The 20,431-nt window shown below is 55.8% G+C and overlaps 1 protein-coding gene across 20 annotated transcripts in view; it reads right to left on the reverse strand.

The window, feature by feature from the left end:
* Positions 1 to 20,431, reverse strand: part of INPP4A (inositol polyphosphate-4-phosphatase type I A) — a 139,456-nt gene that overhangs the window by 29,210 nt on the left and 89,815 nt on the right. For 14 of the 20 annotated variants that reach the window (XR_009600182.1, XR_009600181.1, XM_027967066.2 and 11 more), the window contains 9 exons: positions 20,175 to 20,424; positions 16,643 to 16,675; positions 12,475 to 12,647; positions 11,495 to 11,618; positions 10,492 to 10,618; positions 10,097 to 10,237; positions 8,122 to 8,219; positions 7,910 to 8,022; positions 3,688 to 3,842 (listed from right to left, as the gene is read on the reverse strand). Coding sequence is in view for 18 of the 20 variants with exons in the window: in XM_027967066.2 (XP_027822867.1) it covers positions 3,688 to 3,842; positions 7,910 to 8,022; positions 8,122 to 8,219; positions 10,097 to 10,237; positions 10,492 to 10,618; positions 11,495 to 11,618; positions 12,475 to 12,647; positions 16,643 to 16,675; positions 20,175 to 20,424 (1,214 nt within the window). In the remaining 2 variants the exon portion in view is untranslated. Of the gene's footprint in view, positions 1 to 6; positions 947 to 3,687; positions 3,843 to 7,909; positions 8,023 to 8,121; positions 8,220 to 10,096; positions 10,238 to 10,491; positions 10,619 to 11,494; positions 11,619 to 12,474; positions 12,648 to 16,642; positions 16,676 to 20,174; positions 20,425 to 20,431 lie in introns of those variants that run through there. The other 6 variants (XM_015094505.3, XM_060413942.1, XM_027967074.2 and 3 more) reach the window with 4 other exon arrangements.

Below are 20,431 nucleotides of genomic sequence, written 5' to 3' on the forward strand. Positions count from 1 at the left end.
CTGTGAAAAGGAAGAAGGTTGGGAGAAAGGAAAAGAAAAAGGGAAAATAAAAAAAAAAGAGACACATGCAATGGATTTTTTTTTTTCCAAAGGTATGGGGGAATAAAAAGAGGAGAACCAAAAAATAAGATTAAAAAAAAATGGAATGAAGCCACAATAAAAAGAAAAGATGATATGCAGAATGGGCGTGAAAGGGACACCAAAACAAAACGAGCACAGTTACAAGAAAGAAGAGAGAGAGAGAAGTGAAAATAAGGAAGAATACCGTAATCTACTGAACACACACGTGTAGGCTGACTAAATGGTTTTCCATGTTCGCTCCCGGGGCCGCCAAGCACACGCCATGCTGCCCGGCCATGCTCACACATGCGGCTGGACGTGGACTCCAGAAAGCAGGCCGAACATGAAGAACCACTGGGGCGTTTGACCTTCTCACAGATGCCTGAATGGCAGGATGCAACTGATTCCGCCACGGCTGCCTCCTGATGAAGCACCCAGATGACACCCGCTTCCCTCGAGCTGCCCTGGAGGCAGAGCCCACAAGGACCCTCTGTGGCTTTCAGGCTGAGCAGCGGCAGGGCGCCTTGTCCTACCAGACAGCATCTACCAAGAGCCCAGCTCACTGGAAACTCGGTGCGTCCTCCTTTGGAGCTATGGAAGCAGAGCTCAGAGGGGAGGTTCCTGGAGGAGCCCGGATGCCACGTAACTACAGACACTTCAGGCTGTGAGCACTGGTGGTCATGTCCCCAGCCAGGGCAGTCTCAGGGGTCACTGGGCTACCTATAAAGGCTGATTCTGGACTCCAGCCCCTGCGCTGGGGACAGCAGGGCAGCGCCAATGGCGAGCTGGACTTGGCTCCGCCGGTGAGAGCCAAGCAGGCACATCTCTTCCCAGCTCCCCGGTGTCGCTCGGCAGCCTGAAACAGGCCCCAGTGAGCGTGTTTGTGCTGTAGAAATGGAAAGACCAGACAGGTCACTTTGGGGGTAGTTGGTTCTGTTTTGGGAGTGAGCCGCTTGTTGAACACTTAGCACAGCTCTGGCCACTGCTCACCCTGGGCCTCCAGGACACAGACAGCCTGGGTGTCCTCCAGCCCAGCTCCAGCCGCCCCACCCCTGCTGCATGCTCTGCTCTTCCATCGCGTAAGATGCAAGCGGGAAGGCAAGGGAACCACCGACAGGCACGGACACAGCTCTTGCCGCCTCCTTAGGGTGCCGGCCTGACTCCAGGTCCCGGCCACGCCACAGCCAGAAACACCAGCTACGGGCCTGCCACCTTGGACCTGGCAGCCTATGAACAGACACGTCTCCCAACACGGGATAACCCAGAAAACAGGAGGAGGGGTCACCGTGACATGGAAACAGAGGCACGCGGCCCGAGCCTACAGGTCAGGCAGACAGGGTGGCGGCGAGCACGGCACCTGGGGCCAGAGCCGTGAGGACCCCAGGGGCGGCAGAGGCAAGCTGTCTTCACAAGTGTTAACACATGCTCACCATGAAGATTTTATAAAATTCAGAAAAGCACAAATAAGAAACATAGGACATTCATAACTGGAGGCAGGCGGGGGTTCTCAAGAAGCAGAGCCAGGCCACACAGTGAGGCCTGCCCCTGGGAGGAGGGCCCTCCCCTCGGAGCCTCAGGGTCCCTACCCTAACGCAGGGGGGACAGCCGGCGCCCTGGGGACGGCCAACACCCCAGGCATGGGCGTGCTCACGACAGGGCCAGGGGTGACAGTGTGGAGGGTGGGCGGCTGCCTGGTCTGAGAGCGCTGTGAGTCTGTGTGAACAGCCCTACAGAGGTGTGCGCTTCCCAACCATGGGGCTCAGCAGGGCAGACGTGGGCAGGGAAACAAGGGTGTTCGCTCACCCCTGTTCAGAGTGCTGACACTGCCCCGTTATCAACAGTTCAGTGACAGTAAGCTGGATAAATTATAGTGTGCTACAAACGGTAAGACTTCCATTTAAAGTGAAAGTCGCTCACTCGTGTTCAGCTTTTTGTGACCCCATGGACTATACAGTCCAAGGAATTCTCCAGGCCAGCATACTGGAGCGGGTAGCCTATCCCTTCTCCAGCGGATAAGGGATCCCTATCCAGCCTGCATTGCAGGCAGATTCTTTACAGACTGAGCTGTGAGGGAAGCCCCCGTAAGACCTCCATTTATTAGCCCTCCAGAATGCTCACAAGTCAAATGAGAATGGCAGCCTGAGACCAAGGGCGGATTATACCTGGTACTGGATGTATCTGTGCATGTGTTCTCTGGGTCATCCTGGGACTGGCTGAGTTAGCCAGGGTGTGGATTAGCCACGCTCATAGCCATACGTATGTATGTAACTGGCTCTCGGCTATGTATCAAGATGTTACTAGCATTGTTCCTTGTAACAGCAGGAACATGGAGAGCTGTTCTGCAGGGTGTGGGGCGGGTATGGAAGCCGCAGGAGCAGGGGCTCATTTGCACTCCCCAGCTTTCCCTCAAGGACTATCGCTCACTCACGCGCTGGAAGGTGTGAGAGTGCTCCGCATGCCAGAAGCTGCCCCAGGCCACCTGTGCGGGCGGGCAGGGCCACACAGCCCCTCGGTGGGCTGCAGACAGCAGGCGGGGCTGCCCACATGCATGCTTGAGGAGCTACGTGCCCCCTGGCCGCCTGAGGCCCCTGTGCTCAGAGACTGTTAGGATCAACCACTGTTTCCTCAAACATGTTCAAGAAACCAGCCTGTGTGGAGGCCTGGGTGGAGTGGTATCAACTGTACTCCCGCCTCGGGCCTGGCCTCTCTGATGGAGCAGACGCTCCGACAGTGACAGGTGAGCCCCCTCCGTCTTTCTGGCTTCCTTGCTGCCGGGGGCCTGTGTCTCACCAGAGGAGTCCTTCCCACCACCTCGCAGCTGACGGCACCAGGGACGCCAAGGCAGGGAGAGTGAGAACTTTCTAAAAGCGCGCTGGTAAGCCGCCCTGAGGTCACGAGGTTTGGGGGAACTTGGAAAGACCGAACAGGACAAAACGGTTGTCTTTTTACTAAATGCTCCTGTCAGGAGGCAGGCACTCAGGCCTCACTCTTGTGCCCGACTGTGAGAAGGTCAAACGGCAGAGACATACAGAAAGGATAAGAGAGTTGAACACTCTGAAGAGTCTGGTGAGAGGACAAATGGGACAGAACACTCAGCAGAAGTGACTGGGAAACGAGCCTGGAACAGCATTGGTGGCTGCACGGAAGAAGACGGGAAAGCAGGTTTCTTATCCTTTCTTTAGGCATGTGAGGCGAGGGGCTCCCAGCAGGGCTGGGAACAGGGCATCGCTGACAGTGGACAGTGTCAGTCCCTGGGGTTCCCTCTGCAAACAAGCCTGTGGTCTCGGAGTCAGAACACGATTAAGGCCGGGGACGGCGGGCGGCTGCCGGGAAAGCAAGCCCAGCCCGCGGCCAGGAGAAGCGGGGCCCTGCAGTCTGTGGACACCGCCTCCTGCGACGGGAACAGCAGGAGCCTGGGGAACGCTCAGGACAGGGGTGGCTGGGGACACTGGGCACCAGGCGGTGGCCACGCGGCCGCCTCGGAGCATCCGCTTCCCTCCCGCAGTCCCGCTCCCTGACTGGAAGCACACTGTCCAGGCGGGACCGTGCCAGGGGTTTGACTTTGCAGACCTGGGGCAGTTTTCCAAAGTCAAGCCGGAGCGCGGCGGCGGCACAGCCGGGACTCACCTGCGCATGCACTCCAGGGCCTGCGTGAACACCTGCGGGGCCATGCCATGCTCGTGCTGCAGGATCAGGCACTGCTCCAGCGTCACCGACATCGCCGTGCGGTCCTTGGCGCTCTTGCAGCTGGTGAACCGGACCCCGTTGAGGCGGCGGCAGACCTGCGGACGGGAGAGCAGGGGCAGCTTGGAGCCAAGCAGGACGGCCTGCGCCTGGGGAGGCGGCATGTGGCGGCCCCTCCACTCCCAGGTCCAGCCTCGGCTCCAAGGAGCCGGCTGCAAGACAGGCCATGGCCCGGGTGGCCTCTCCTCACAGAAGGCGGCTTCCTCCCAGACGCCCCGCTGTCCATGGACCCACCTGACCAGCTGCCCCCTTCCCAACTCCGCTGGGACCGGCCCTTTGCTGTCGACCCCTGACTCTCAGCGGAGGTCAGTGCAGCTCCCAGGATACCCAGCCCCACCGGGTTTCCAGGCCTTTCTGGAAGTCAAAGCACAGACTGCTAGTCTCTGCGTGCCTCCTCATCCACACAGGTCGGGACGGCACAGCAGACCCAATTCCCTGCGGCCACCTCCTGCCCACAGGCTCCCTCCGCGAGACGGAGGCCCCGTGCAGGCTGAGGCTGCAGCCCCTCCCAAGCAGGGGCGCCTCTGCTCCCCACGGGAAGAGCGCCTAGCAGCACGAGCTCTGCCACTTGGCACAACCCCAGACACACAGCTCCAGGTCCAGAAAGCCCTAGAACAGAAGACTTTCGGGAGTAAGTTTGTGGCAGCCATACTTGGCAATATGACCAGATCTGAGGGAATGTCAAACTACTTATAATTTTTATTTATCCCATTTTGTGTAAATATTCATAGTTTGCTAATAAGTCACTTCAGTCTTGCCCGACTCTTTTCGACCCCATGGACTGTAGCCCACCAGGCTCCTCTGTACATGGAATTTTCCAGGCAAGAATACTGGAGTGGGTTGCCATGAGCTCCTCAAGGGGATCTTCCCAACCCAGAGATCGAACCCACGTCTCTTACTTCTGCGTTGGCAAGCGGGTTCTTTGCCACTAGTGCCACCTGGGAAACTCGCTAGCGCATACTTTGCAATAAGGCAGCGTTCAGCAGGTTGACTCCAGGCCCCAGACTGCTGACGACTATGAAACCATCCACGTGCACATTGCACACAGATGGCCCTGCCGCACGCCTGTGCACACAGCGCAGACCATGCGCCCATCGCCTTTCGGAGCACGGACCCCGATGAGTTCTAAATACCTGGCCACGGGAGCCTCGGATAAACGCCTCCAGGCCTGTACAAGAGGCTGCACTGTGAGAACAGGAAGAGCATCTCGTGAGAGGCCACTCTTCTACCAGAAGCCATGTGCCAGTGGGACCCAGGATGTGCCGCTCTCAGAAAAACGCCAGAGGTGCTGCGGGGAGTCGGCACCACGGTAGATGGCACCATGCCTGCTTCTCAGGCCAGGAGGCCTCAGGCGAGACCATGCAGCTACTAGCAGAGGTGCCATTGGCAGAGGGCAAAGTGCAGGCCAACACAAACGTCTCAGTTCAGTTCAGTCATTCAGTCATGTCCGACTCTGTGATCCCATGAACCGCAGCACGCCAGGGCTCCCTGTCCATCACCAACGCCCGGAGTTCACCCAAACTCATGTCCATCGAGTCCGTGATGCCATCCAGCCATCTCATCCTCTGTCGTCCCCTTCTCCTCCTGCCCCCAATCCCTCCCAGCATCAGGGTCTTTTCAAATGAGTCAGCTCTTTGCATCAGGTGGCCAAAGTATTGGAGTTTCAGCTTCAGCATCAGTCCTTTCAATGAACACCCAGGACTGATCTCCTTTAGGATGGACTGGCTGGATCTCCTTGCAGTCCAAGGGACTCTCGAGTCTTCTCCAACACCACAGTTCAAAAGCATCAATTCTTCGGCGCTCAGCTTTCTTTATAGTCCAACTCTCACACCCATACATGACCACTGGAAAACCATAGCCTTGACTAGACAGATCTTTGTTGACAAAGTGATGTCTCTGCTTTTTAATATGCTGTCTAGGTTGGTCATAACTTTCCTTCCTTTTAATTTCATGGCTGCAGTCACCATCTGCAGTGATTTTGGAGCCCAGAAAAATAAAGTCAGCCACTGTTTCCACTGTTTCCCCATCTATTTGCCATGAAGTGATAGGACCAGATGCCATGATCTTAGTTTTCTATCTAGAGAAGGACAAAACAAAAAGACCCAAGCAAGTTTGGCCAAAACCATCAGGAGGAAGATAGGTGTCTTATGAGAGCAGACAAAAAATTAAAAAAAAAAAAAAAAAAGAAAGACAGACTCTTAAGACTGCGCAGCCCCTGAGTTAGGGAAACAGTGAATTAACCCAAATCCATAAAAATCATAACTGAAGAAGTGAGGTTGAACATGGACAAGATTACTGAATTCCACAGGCTGGAGAGTTCACGACTGAAACATGGGGCACAAGCCAGAACTGCAAACAGGTCAAAGAGAGTTACATTCCCAGGTGGTAGGGCTGGGCGCCACAGGTTCTGGAGGACGGCCAGAGGCGCAAGGAGACCCTTGCCCGTGTCTGGCTGCAGGCTCCAGTCCTGGGTAGCCTAACAGCCACTGTGGGGTGCTAGAGGGTCTCCCCATGTGTGAAATGAGGGGGTTCAGTACAGTTCAGTTCAGTTGTGTCTGACTCTTTGCAACCCCACTGGACTACAGCACGTCAGGCTCCCCTGTCCATCACCAACTCCAAAAGCTTACTCAAACTCACGTCTATAGAGTGAGTGATGCCATCCAGCCATCTCATCCTCCGTCATCCCCTTCTCTTTCTGCCTTCAATCTTCCCAGCATCAGGGTCTTTTAAAATAAGTCAGCTCTTCGCATCAGGTGGCAAAAGTACTGGAGTTTCAGCTTCAGCATCAGTCCTTCCAATGAATATTCAGGACTGATTTCCTTTAGGATGGACTGGTTGGATCTCCTTGCTGTCCAAGAGAGTCTCAAGAGCCTTCTCCAACACCACAGTTCAAAAGCATCAATTCTTTGGTGCTCAGCTTTCTTTATAGTCCAACTCTCACATCCATACATGACTACTGGAAAAACCATAGCCTTGACTAGACAGATTTTTGCTGGTAAAGTAATGTCTCTGCTTTTTAATATGCTATCTAGGTTGGTCATAGCTTTTCTTCCAAGGAGCAAGCATCTTTTAATTTCATGGCTGCAGTCAGCATCTGCAGTGATTTGGGAGCACAGAAAAATAAAGTCTGTCACTGTTTCCATTGTTTCCCCATCTATCTGCCATGAAGTGATGGGACCAGATGCCATGACCTTAGTTTTCTGAATGTTGAGTTTTAAGCCAACTTTTTCACTCTCCTCTTTCACTTTCATCAAGAGGCTCTTTAGTTCTTCTTCACTTTCTGCCATAAGGGTGGTGTCATCTGCATATCTGAGGTCATTGATATTTCTCCTGGCAATCTTGATTCCAGCTTGTGCTTCTTCCAGCCTAGCATTTCTCATGATGTACTCTGCATATAAGTTAAATAAGCAGGGTGACAATATACAGCCTTGATGTACTTCTTTCCTGATGTGGAAACAGCCTGTTGTTCCATGTCCAGTTCTAACTGTTGCTTCTTGACCTGCACACAGATTTCTCATGAGGGGGTTAGGCCTAATAATGTTTCCGCTCTGTGTGAGAACCAGTGTGGACACACGTCCCCTTGTCAGGGGTGAGTGAATGACGAGCTCTGAAGCGGCCCTGGTACCCAGGGCTCAGACAGGGACTTGGAGCTCCACCAGAGCTCCTGAGAAGTTCCTGAGAAAATGTCTGACAAGTAAGGACTTCCCTTCAGGAGAAATGAGGAGATCAGAACGGCAGTGTCCCAGAAACACTGTTGAAAGAGATAACAGGTCCTGGCGGCCTCCCTTTGAACCTAATTAAAGCTGTAGTGAGCCATGAATTTGAGCACGTATGGACTGTGCAGGCTGTTGACGGGGACAACCTGCACGTAAGCCTGGTTACCACATGCCCGGGGAAAGACTCTGAGTCACGCTCATCAGCCCTCAGGCAGCCCCAACGTAAGCAGTTCACGGGCAACTCTCTATCTCCTGGGGCCTGGGCACACGTCCAGGGATTCTCCCGTGTTCTTGGGGAGAAATCTGTCCTCACTCCTCACTGAGACTTTAATTTGTTGCTGCTATTTTATCATTATTACCGTGAACACCGCCCCCACCACAGCATGTACCTCGGCGGCTTGCCACAGAATGTCGACGTTCTTGTTCTTCCTGGCGTGCACATTCTGACCCAGGAACCGCAGAAGCTCTGGCAGGCAAGTCTGGCTCCGGGATCGAGGTAGACCTGGAAGAGGGAAGGGGTCGTGGAGCTGGGTGGCCCCAGGGGACAAAAGAGTGGGTGAAATCTGCTGTGAGTGAAAAGAAAAAAAAACAAAAAACTTACAGTCCTCAGGCAGAACTTCCTTAAACTGCTCGAAGTAGGAATTTAACCGCACCAAGCTCTCCACGTTGATAACTTCTTGTAAAGACGTGTCGCCGAACCTTTGGGTCACAAGGGGACACCATCAGTTTGCCAACGTGACTTGCTTCTAGTAGCAAGTGACCACATTTCAGGCAGCAGCGCCGATTCTCTCAATCCTTAAGTGTCTAAGTTTGAAGACACGTTCCTCCCCCTAAGCTTACGGTCATCTGCCCATGTTGGTGACACGTCCAACGTGTTTTATCAGCAGGAGGCATAACCTGGGACAGGTATGCCTCAGAGGCAGCCAGGCCCTCGGGCAGCCCTGCCCCGCCCCCTGCTCCATGAGGTGCTCCCATCCCCGAGGCGCCCAGAGCAGGACAGCAGTGGGGCTGTGGCCGGGGAGTCACAACAGTCCTGTCCTTGAATCTGCCACTGAGGGACCATTCCCGACCGGCTGTTTCTGCCAGACAGTCCACCCTCTCCACGCAGGCACCAGGCCCGCAGGGAGTGGAGAGGAAAGCCACCCACGAGGGAGCCGTGGGTATGGTCAGACACGCAGCTCTGCAGCCCCAGGCCTGGACGCCCATCCCTCCAGTACTTCCTGCCCAGGGAGCTCCGTGCACATCAGCCTTGTCCCAGTCCCGGGTCATCTCATGGACCTGGGACAGGACACCTTCCCGCAGGTCCACCACAACCCGCCCACCAAGATGCCCATGATGGCCTTTCCTCCAGGCCCCGGGCCATGAGGGGCCGTGCTGGTTTAGACCCTGCTCCCACCTCCCCCTGTGCATGCTACAGCCTCCCATCTGGGCTGGCCTCAACCCTTTGCAGAAACACCTCTTCTAGAAACCACTATTGCTTCAGGAACAGTAGCTGCAGACGCCTGCACGTTATCTCCTCTCTGCTGGGGGCCCCGACGGTATCCACTCTCCCTGAGGTGGGCACCTCAGCACTGCCCACACCCGCCAGGCCTCTGCTTCCTGGGCCGGTGTGCCCTCTGCCCTCAGCAGACCCTCCTTCTGGCTCCAGAAAACCAGCCACTTGCCACCCACAGGGAGGCCTGGCTCTGGCGCCCACCCTGCTGTGGACCACATCTCAGCTCCCATTGGGCCCTCCCGTCTGCACTGTCCAGGCCTAACCCAGCCTCTGGCCCAGACTCTTCTGAGCAACCTCGTCACCTCGGACCTCATGTCTTTCCAGCACGTGGCCAGCGGGTAATCTCCTTCAAATGTGAACTGGCTCCTGTCCTGTCCCACTAAAAGGTGTCTGACAGTGGGGGTAGGCCCCTTTACCTGGGGGTCAGTGCACACTGACCACTGGGCTCAAGAAGCCCAAGAGGAATTACCGTCCTGGAGACCAGGTGTGCTTATCAGCTGGTACTTTATGACCGCTCTTAATGCTAAACCCCATCTATCACGGCATGTAATGATAGAACAGGAAAGGTGCTCACGTACCAGCAGGTCATCAGCAGCTACACACACACAACCTCCTCCCCTCCAACACAGATGCACACCTGCTTGCACACACGGGCACGCGCAACTCCTCCCTGCCAGGTGACCCTGAGGGGATTTTCACCGTACAGGGTTAGGACCGAGGCGTGGCTCTCCACCCCACCTGCCTTCGCTCAGGCTTCTTGGCCTGGGACTCCAGGTCTCTCCTCCACCTCCTCATATGAACAACTCCTACTTACTCTTCAAAACCCACTTCCAGGAAGCATCTGGGAGCACTCCCAGGAAGCCAGGAAGCACTCTCAGACCTCACAAGTGCCACTGCTCCCTGCTACCAGCCCACCTGTAGCAGTCGCAGACCACGTCAGGTTCGTCTTTGTGTCCCAGCACCACCAAAGACGGGCCCAGGGTGAACCTGAAGATGGGTGACAGGGCCACAGAGCCCTGAGGAGGACTGAGTACACGTGCTCTGCCAGCTCGAGCGCCCACGCCCGCACCCCGGCCCGCACCTCTCGGCCAGCGTCTGCTGTTCGTTGATGCCCACGTTGAAGAGCACGGGCTGCACCCGCAGCAGCATCCCGCTCTGGATCTCCCGGGGCAGCGCATCGAACAGGGGGCCTGGCAGCGGGATCCGCACGTTAAAGCCGTCCCTGCAACAGAGAGGAAGAGGGGCTGGGCCTGTGACCGGGAGGCGGGAGGTGGGTGAGCAAGGAGAGGAAGGGTGGGCCAAACTCGGCGACCTCCGAGCGGCTGGGCACCAACCGGCCCGGGGCTGTGAAATGGGTGTCGCGGGCTGTGAGCTGCTGAATGATACAGAAGAAAGCAAAAACGAAGAGCGTGTCACGTGTGATGAACACAAATGAAAATACTGCACTGGCTCTGAGAATCAGAAAACTCTGCCTACCGATTTCCTGTGATGACGGGGAGCATGTCGGTGGATGCGTTAGAAGTGGCCTGAGTGACTTTGAAGGTCACGTTCCTCAAGTCCATGATCCCAAGGCTCATGTCCTCCAGCATGGCCAGTTCCTCCCCTGGGGGCCAGAAAGGGAGGGGCTGTCAGGCAGAGGGGCCCTGCGCTCAGGCCAGCCAAGGGGGGCAGGGCGCTGAGACGCGGAGCGCGGGGAGGGGAGCTGGAGGCGGCTTCCCGAGTGCCTTCCAGCTTCTCCGTGAGCACACCCCGCTACGCGAGTCCCAGGGCCACGTTACGAAGGGCAGCTGGCACGACTCCATATCCCTGGCCCTCTCCTGGTGAAGGAACCAGGGACAGGGACGCCCATGTGGGGAACTTCAAGAACAAAAGTCATCTCTTTGGATGTTTTAATCTTTCCACATTCTTTAGATTTTCTATCTAAAGGACTTCTTCAGGTATTTCTTCAGTCTTATAACTCCAAAGATAAACAGATACATTAATAAAAATTTTTACCTACTTTTATCACCTAAGAAGAAATAAACAGAAAATGAAGGTAAAGAGAAAAAAGCCCTTATAAGACAATTAGGAAATATCAGAATTTTTAAAGTGGTCCTATCTGTTGACCCACCAACTTTCCTTGCAGATGATTTAGCGGGTGCAAAAATGGGCCAAAAGTGCACAAAAACATGCAAAGATGTTTTAATAGGAACAATTCTGAAACAGCCCAAATGTTCCACAGGAAGCTATTGCTTTAAAAATTGTCATCTATCCTCAATTAGAAAAACCTTCAAGATGCGTAACAAAGGCAACAAGGAGGGGGGGGGGTTGTGTGTGTGTGTGTCTGTGTGTACACACAACTACATAGGGCTGTTTTCAGTTCTCTTATACATTTGGGAGCTTTCTGGATACATTTTACTCAGCATGCACGATCCACGCTTCGGAAAGCCACTGAGGGGGCCAGGAGGGGCCCCACAGGAGGGCCCCCACCCCAGCTCACCATAGGTGCTAAGCAGGCTCTCGAACTGCGCCAGCAGCCCGATGGTGTAGAGCTGCCGCAGGAAGCCGTCGTCGTGAAGGCAGTTCCTCAGCTTGATGATGAAGCCGCAGATGAGCGCCGTCAGCTGTGGGGACAGACACGGCCTCGCCTCGCTCCTGGCCCGGCTGCGCCCTGCGCCCGCACTGCTCTGCCTGCAGCAGCCTCACGCCCTCAGGGCCTGGGGCCAGGAGTGTGGAGGCCACCGTGGACGAAGGGTGCAGGGAAGGCGCTCCAGGCTTGCTGCTTCTAGAGGTCAGTCTAGTTTTGATTCAGCTCCTGACGTGACCTTGGGGTTACTCCTGGGCCAGAACGTTCTGGAAGCCCTGACCAATTTCCCCAAGGTGCGGGAAAAGCCCTCTATGCCCACAGATCCAGTCCAGTGCTGAATGGAAACTGGGCTGCTCATGACAAGGAGCACAAGCAGAGAACAGGGCCCTCGAGAGTTCCCTGGGCAGGCGCTCCCGTCACACCCCGCCCTCGCAGGCACCCCAGGCCCTGAGCGGACAGGCACCGCACAAACCTGCCCAGCTGCTGCCACTGTTCCTGCTACTGACTACATCACGGGCACCTGTAAACTGGGGTGCTCACTTAAGCTCTGCCTCCCCTGCAGGGAAATCACCAGAACAGAGTGGTGCCTGAGCAGGTGTAACACCTGCTGTTTTAAAGACTGCGCGTCTTCTTTGCAGGGAGAAACAAAGGTGACCCCATGCCTGTGCAACCCCAGGCCCCTTGGGGCAGGTTCGGGGGAGCAGGGGTGGCAGCCCCTGAGCACCCACGTGCCTCCAGCTCCCCCTCCCCCACCCTCCATGCCCACATCCGGGCCGTGGGCCGCACTGGCAAAGCCACATGCAGGAGGGCACGGCCCTGCTGGCTTCCTCCAGGGCGCAAGAGAGCCAGGCTGGCAGGCCAGGCCCAGGTCTGGGCTCGCTCGTGGCACATACCGTCTGGCAGAAGACCACATCACGGCGGTACTGCAGGCTCAGGAAGCTGGCGATGGTGGGCGCACTGTCCTGCATGAGCAGGAAGACCATCGCCTTCTTGGCCTTGTCGCTCATCATGGCCACGCAGTCGGTAAGGGTCGTCAGCAGCGGGTACAGGGCCTCGCTCCACTCACCTGGCACAAGGGAAGGGTGCCTGAGAAGGTGGTGCGGGAGGCCCCAGCCCAGCCCTGCCACCCTGTCCACTCCGCCCCACTCCAGGAGGCCCACAGCTGGCCCCGTGCAGCCCGTCTCCGCCTTTGCAGCCTGAGGTGTCTCCAGGGGGCCTGCCCGCCCACTCTCCCGAACCGCGGGGGACTCTGCACCAAACACTCCTGACTGTCCCCTCCCAGAACGATGACAGAAAGGCTCCAAGAGCGCGTGGCGTCTGCTGAGGCCGGTCCCTCTCAGGGCACCACTGGTCGTCCCCCGGGAGACCTGTCACCTGGCTTCTCTTGACCCAGGCAGCGGGGCACAGAGCTCTGTGCCTCTGGAGCAAGGCCAGCCACCCACGCTGACCTGTGCTCAGCGGGCTCACGCCATTGGCCCGTGTCTGGGGACAGAGCCTTCTCCAAGGCAGCCCATGCTTTCAGCCCCCAGTGTCCCTGCCCCCATCCTCATATTCCCGTCATCTATTCCTAGTGTACTGGGTTTTTTTTTTTTTTTTTTGGAATATAAGGAAACTTTCACCCTGTAGCAAAACAGTTTTTTAAAAATAGATGCTCAGGGGAAAATGAACAGAGTGAAAGGTATTTTTGGCCTTGGCTCTTTTCGTCTTTTCTGTTTAGAAGACATTTGGCAGGTAGAAGCCATGCTCGTATCAGTTATTTTTTTAACAGGCCACGAAGCCCAGAAATAGGTGCTGGCTCATTACCACTGGGGAAGCCCCCCCAGAATCCAGCATGCGGCCCAGGCAGGGCACCCTCCTGGGAAGGGGTGTGGGTCACTGGGGGCCTATGGCCGTCATCCTACTGGGGACAGGCCCCAGGCCTTGCGAGCAGGGCAGCTGCCAGGATGGTCAACTCTGTCTCAGATAAACAGAATCTAAACAAGAGAAAAGGGGGCCACAGCTCTGCCCTGTGTGTGCATCACTCTGCTGAGAAATTTAGAGAAACGCCTAAAACCTGCAAAAGGACTTCCCTGTATGGTCAACACAGAAACTCAGAATCCGGAGATGAGCGGAGTGTGCATGCAAGGCACACCACGTGCATGAGGACTCACGTCTGTCACGGAAACAAGCGGCTTGAATTTGCCAAGTCTGCAGCAGGAAGGTCTCAGTAAGGAGACCACAGTGACGAGGAAGCCTGGATGGAGGAGCGGGAAGCGGGAGGCCCGGGCCCAGCTGCTGCCGAGCGGTGGTGGGTACGCCAGGGGCAGGCCCCCACCACTCAGCCACGGGGCCTTCGCAGCAAAATGGGATGGCTGCAGTAAACAACATCCACGTCTCTTCCTTCCTCTAAAATTCTCCAAGGCCGTGCTTTTGTTTCTTTGAATAACTCTGTTGAATCCATGTCAATTATACTCAACAACTACCAAAAATGGCCAATAGTCATTAAGTTTTAACAGTCAAGTCCTGTGGGGAGAGGCAGGCAGGCATTCAGACCATCCTTCACCTACGAAGTAAATGCTCTGAGAGCAAATGCTGCCAACTTTGCTTGACTTTTCCACTTAATGTGAATATATATGTGTAATATGCAAATTTATGATCATTTTAACCTGAAAATGAGCAGAATATACAAGTGGTCTTATTTGACTGAACAAGCTGTCTGCATACAATTTTTTTACTTTGCCTTACTTCTGTTTAAACAAAATTCATATAAGAATGGCTTAGTTTTGCTACATTAGAGGGGAAAAAACAGAGGAAAAAACTGTAGTGTTGGAAGAATGGTTTAAACAAAATAGAAAGCACTCAGAATTTGTCAAAGAGAAGAGGCGTAGCCCTGAACGGGAGACGAGCCTGATGTCGCCCACAGAAGGGCTCGGCGCGTCTGGGTGGCTCCAGGGTTCACATAGTGTCGGCCAGCCCTTAGTGAGTACCTGTGAGACCTCACTTTTTAACTGCTTTCTCATCTAATCCACAAAGAGGGGGTGACTAATACAGGTAAGGAAACAGCCTCACAGAGGCTGTCTTTTCCCAGACACACAAAAAGAACTGCCATCTGTATATACGTCTGACTACGTAAGTGAGCAGTGGCTGGGGACAAGACATTGTGGGTCAACATGAAGACAGAGCAAAATTTAAAACTTCCAAACAAAATGAACTTCAGGGGCAATAATGAGATTTCCTCTGGAACCTGATTAAGTACATGACTCTGGGATGTTAGTGCTGGTGAAGGGGTTTACTCGGCTTCCTTCATTGAGAAAGCCTGGCCATGAAAAAAAACGGCAGTGACGAAGCAGCATCCTTTGTGGGACAAGCTCCTGTCTCCCTGCTCACCCGCGACACCCACTGAGGGCAGCCCAGGACCACGCGGCTTCAGACAGCTGTGCTTTCGCCTGTGCTCACTAACAGGGGCAGGAAGGGAGGCAGCAGGGAGAGGAGAGGATGTGCGTGTTCTAACTCGGGCTCAGCACAGCTCTGTGAGGAGAGCTGAGGGAGCTCTTGGCAGGGGACCATCTGCGTTCACCTGACGTCAACTGCGGACGGGCCACCTGAGTGTCAGGGAAGTGGCGGAGCTGACAGGAGACGAGGAGAGCGTACAAACCAGGCTGTTCGCTGCCTGGGAAGCACAGGACCGCCCGTCAGCTCCGCAAAGTGCAGGACGCGCAGAGCTGAGGAGAGCCCGAGCTGCTCCAGGACCACCACCACCTCCCCTGGTCTTAATTTCTGGGGACCGTCACTGCCACAGAGCCTGGGGAGACAGCGCAGCGTGAAGGCACCAACCTGCTGTGCAGGTAAGCTCAGCGGGGCTGCGATTCTGGGCACTGGCTGGGGAGGGGGCGCTGAGCTAACTGCCCAAGCAGCTGCCAGGCCTCAGAGAGCTCAGGGGACTGGTGCTGGAGAGGCTCATGGCCAAACTAAACTTGGGGCAGGGCAGGGGCAGAGAAACTGAGGGGCCGAGAGCAGACTGGTGGGTCCGTTACAAGGTGCCCGGTCAGATCACCCAGTGAGGAGCTAACAGCACCCGGGGCTCTGGGGGAACCGCCGTGAGCAGAGCTGAGTGCCCGGTGCCCTGGGAGTGAGAGGATGCTCAGAGCGCATGGGAACAGGGGGGTGAAGCCCACAGTCCTGACTGGCTGCACTCAAGGTAAGCACCGCGTGTCTTGCCACATGTACACGTGCAGTCGGGGGCATGTGATCCTCAGACTGACGGGCAGCTGGCTTTTGTCAGGGAAGCAAAACAAACGCCGTATCTGGGGCTGTCATGCTCACTCTGGGAAAACCACAAGCCACACTCAGGAAACTCAGTATGAACTAGAGCAGGGGTCGGCACATCTTCTCTGTAAAACATTGGACAGTCCACGTTTTAGGCTCTGAAGGCCCCGGGGGTCTCTGTGGCCACTGCTGGACTCTGGAATCGCCCCGGGCAGCCACGGAACTGTGTGAACGAGCAGGCGTGACTCCCTTCAGGAGAGCGGCGTCCAGGTGAACGGGGTCCCTCAGAGCTGAGGCTGCCGACCCCTGAACTAGAGTCACGAGCACCGACTCCTCCATGCAGATGGAGCAGAAAGGACTGCATCTCCAGCACGAACTCCACCTGAGCCCAGCAGGGTCTGCCGGGGAGTCTGAGGCCACAGCCAGACTCGGAAGAGAGGATGCCGCGAGACTGCGAGGCACAGCACCCGGGCAGCTATGCCGCATCTGCCTCCCGACCTTCACGGGATGCTTGCGGGGTCGGTGGAATCACAGGAAGCGTCGTTCATAAACACGAACTTGTCTTAACCAGGCCCCCGACTTCAGGACCCCCAGAGCACTGAGACACGAGCCGTCTGAACGGCCGCAGGACGCCCCAGTGCCCAGCCCACCTGGCCCCTCAGCATACCTAAGAGCAGCTGCTACATCCGTCACAGGGAAGAAACCCCTCAAGCATTTCCCCAACTCTGAGAGCACACGGTAATCTGACAGTGGAGCTACACACACGACCTGGATATTAAGAAGAGGCCTGCGGAGCCTTGAACGGAAGCCACGTACCTGGGCTGGACTCTTCAGGAGGGGGGCTGCAATCTGCACAGAAATGGAGGTGACATGGATGATTAAGGCATGCACACAGTTCAAACACCAACAACTCAACGCTTAGAGCAACTGCGGCAGCAGCTGGCAGTAAGCTGGCTAAACTGAGCGGAGAAGAGGCCAGGGGCCTGCCCGCCTCTTCCTGAGGGGTCCCGCGGAGGTGGTGGGGCCGCTGGGAGTGCACCGCCCAATACACCGGCGTCAGCATTCATGTTGCTGACCCTTCAACATGAGACGCTCTTCAGGAAGAGCAGGTTTACGTGTCACAATGCGATAACGCCCCCACGTCCATCGCATGGCACGTGCCGGAGCCCAAGGCTCACGACGTCTGGAAGCAGGCGCGTAGTGAGAGAGACTGACCAGTAAGTAAGTGTCCGGTTCAGAGCCCACCGCCCTAATGGGCCGTGGAGCCTGGGCTAGAGGTCAACTGCTGAGATCCAAAAGGTTGGAGTCCGGTCAGGAAACCCATACACCAAACACATCCATGCCAATCTTTGCCACATAAGCCGAATACAAAACCTTTATGACTGACGGAGGGCTACAACTGGAAAGCCCCCTTGGGTCCCTTAAAGATACCAAGTTTAACTTGATTTCACCCTCACTGAGTAGCATCAGGAAGTACTCACTTCAATTTCACTTTTCCTTTAAAAACCCCATCCCAGGGTGGGGTTCCCCTGGGGCCAGGGCTCAGCAGGACCCAGCTTTAGGAGCCAGCAGGACTCCTATAATTTTCCTGGTTAACTGTGTGTGCCACTTATTAAGAAACAAGTTTGAGAAGGGATTATTTGGGGGTAAAAGCTTATTTTACATCTGAACTTTTGGTTTCCAAGAATGTTTTCAGATCCTGAAATAGGCAGTTTCAGATCCCCAAGAACAGACAGAGGCAGCTGGATGGACACTTGACACCCTGGGCTTTGCCAGAGGGCGGTGGCCAGGGTCTCCCCTCTAACTGTCTCTGGCCATGACTTCCTGAACTGGCCAGCGGGACAGAAAACAGAGCAATGTTAAAGACCTGTGTGTGGTGAAGACTTCAGTGTCATCTCCAGAGCTCACACCCCTGAGACCATCTGCTTTCTAAGGAGGGAAGCCACCATGGGGTGTGTGGCACAGAACGTCTGTCTGGTTAAAACCTGAAGTGCCTGGGAAGAATACCGACTCCTGCCTCCCCAGAACCTCTGAGATCCCGAATCTCCATGAGGAGAAGGGTCTAGAGGCCTGCTTTGATGATCCGCACGGATCCCAAGTGGCTGGGCTGGGACTACGCCTGAGAAAAGGTCGGGGGCTAAACCTGCTGGGTAAATTCATCTTCAGTAACAGGGAGAGGGAAGGACCTCCTCTGGTGGCCTTAGGGCACTGAGTCCCTTGAGATTTGCTGACCATAGTGGACGGCTCCACACACATGCAGCACGTAATCTCAAGGGCACACGACCTGGGGTGTGACCCGTGGACCTCGGGTTAACAGAAAGCAGGTCCGCGGTTGGAATAACTCTCTGGGGACGAGGAGAGCAGGAGTGTGTGTGCACGGAATGTTGTGGAAGTCAGCAGATCCTGGCAGGTTGGCGGGGAGGGGTGAAGATGGGTCACTTGGGGAGAGACAACCAGGAGAAGGAGGTCCATGGAGCCTCTGTGGCTCCTGTCGGTGGGGACTGGTCAGTGGGTCCTGCTGAGCCCTGGCCCCAGGGGAACCCCACCCACCAGGCAAGGTTGAGGCAGGGCAACTTCCTGATGAAAGATGAAAACCAAGGACCCAGCACGGGGTGGGGAACTGGAATGAAAAGGGATAATAAAGTCTTTCCAAGAAGCAGAAGTTGTTGTTCACAGGTAATAAATACACTGGTGTGAACCCAACCTGCTCGTTAGGCCAAAAGGACCACCCTGGGAACCTGGAAGGGCACCAGGAAGCATGGCAGAGCCCAGCTCTGGCCCCTGAGGACAAGAGGCGGAGTGAGACAAACGTCTCAGTCTGGTTCCCCTGATCCACCGCAGCACACGGGGGTCTGAATGGCTTCCCGGCTATGCTTAGGATCACGGGCGGGAACTTTGGAGGCACATGGTTTCATATGTTTCTCTGAATGCTGATCAGCAGAGTCAGACTCTCAGACACTTCCTACTCCTGCGAGCAGAACAGAGCTGATCTGTCAGGCACACACAGGCACCAGCCACACCCTAGATATCATAAATAAATGCTCATTTAAATCACTTCAAAACTGCACTTAAATATGTCTGTACGTTTGAACATTACGAGATGTGCCTAGAAAAAGAGAACGTTTAATAAATTATGAGCATAACAATATACCTGATTAAACAAACTACTTCCTGCATTTTTTTAAAACTCCAATCAATAACTTTTTTTTAATCTCCAGAAAAATGTTTAAATTGCAAGCAAGACAATATTAAAGAGAGATGAGCAATGAACTTCCAGAAGATTGTTAAAAGCAACACAATTTACGGTAAAAAATGAGAACACGAACGACGACAAGACAGCTCCATGAACTAAACACAGGTCTAGGGAACTGAAAGTCAAACCCTCGCAGATGGAGAGTGGAGGATGCAGACACTGTGGAGACACACGCTCGCGAGAGGAGCGGCCTGGGGACAGACTGCAGGAGGGCTGGAGTGCAGAGGGCATCTGACTCACCAAGCCACTTCGACAGGAGCCTGCCTGTCGTGAAGGAACGCTGCCCAGCGTGGAAACAAGTCCTGCTGCCGGAGGCCCGTCAGCACCTCGCCTCCCACTGTGTGACGCTCCCAAAGGGGAGCAAGGAGGCAGCGGCGGCCAGTCTCAGCTGCCTGGCCCACGGCCCCACCAGCTCTTAGGAAAGGCCGGAGCTGTAGGGACCAAGCACCTCCGTGTTCAGAAAGCACAGCACCCCCAGCTTTAGGAGCCAGCAGGACGGAGTGCCTGGTTAGGCTCCATCTCCACAGATGGCGGGCTCTCTATGCAGCAGGCTGCTCCAGGCCACTGTCCTGCCATCCACGGAGAGACCCACCTGGAGGTGGCGCTGAACAGATAAACCCCGCCGGGCCCCAGGCGTGGCAGAGGGGCCCACCCTGAGTTACCAGCACGGGCCAGGGCAGCAGGCTGCGGCTATAAAAGGGCTCCGAGCCCACGACCACCAGCCTCTACAGACAAGCGCTGGGCCTGCCACCAGCTCGCTCTTCCCCGCACGCTGCGCCTGTTCCTTCATCCCTGATGCAACAGGCAATCTCATCAGAAAGGTGTCTACCATTCCGCTTCCTTCAGGTTTCCAGGTGGGTGGACAAACCACAAATGCTTAGGAGCCCGACCCTCCAGATGCAGCAGGGGACCCAGGAGGGCTGAGGGCCAACAAGCCGAGAAGACGCGGAGAGCCCCCCCGCCCCCCGCCTGCTGCTCCGGGCACTGCGACACTCCCCTCTGCTGAGAGGCCTCCCTGCAGTCTGCGTGGGGTCATGGAGTTAGAGACACACGGACAGACGGACAGTATGCATGGGACCTGGGCTGCATACGCACGTGTGGGTGTGGCCGGGTGAGGGCAGCATGCAGCGGAGGGGCATGGCGAGGAGGGGGCATCGCAGAGGGCGTCCTCCGGTCGGATCCAGTAGGCCTGGCTGCCCCGGTTACCTTTGCGGCTGGAGCTGCTGCCGGCGCCCGGGAGGCCGTCTTCGCAGCCCTCGCCCTGCAGGCGCTCGCGCTGAAGCAGCTTGTCCACCCGCTGGATGATGCACTCCAGGCTCTTGTCCACATTCAGCCACACCTTCTCCTTCCAG

Source organism: Ovis aries, chromosome 3 (assembly GCF_016772045.2).
Source record: "Ovis aries strain OAR_USU_Benz2616 breed Rambouillet chromosome 3, ARS-UI_Ramb_v3.0, whole genome shotgun sequence".
In the NCBI taxonomy this organism is placed as follows: Eukaryota; Metazoa; Chordata; class Mammalia; order Artiodactyla; family Bovidae; genus Ovis; species Ovis aries.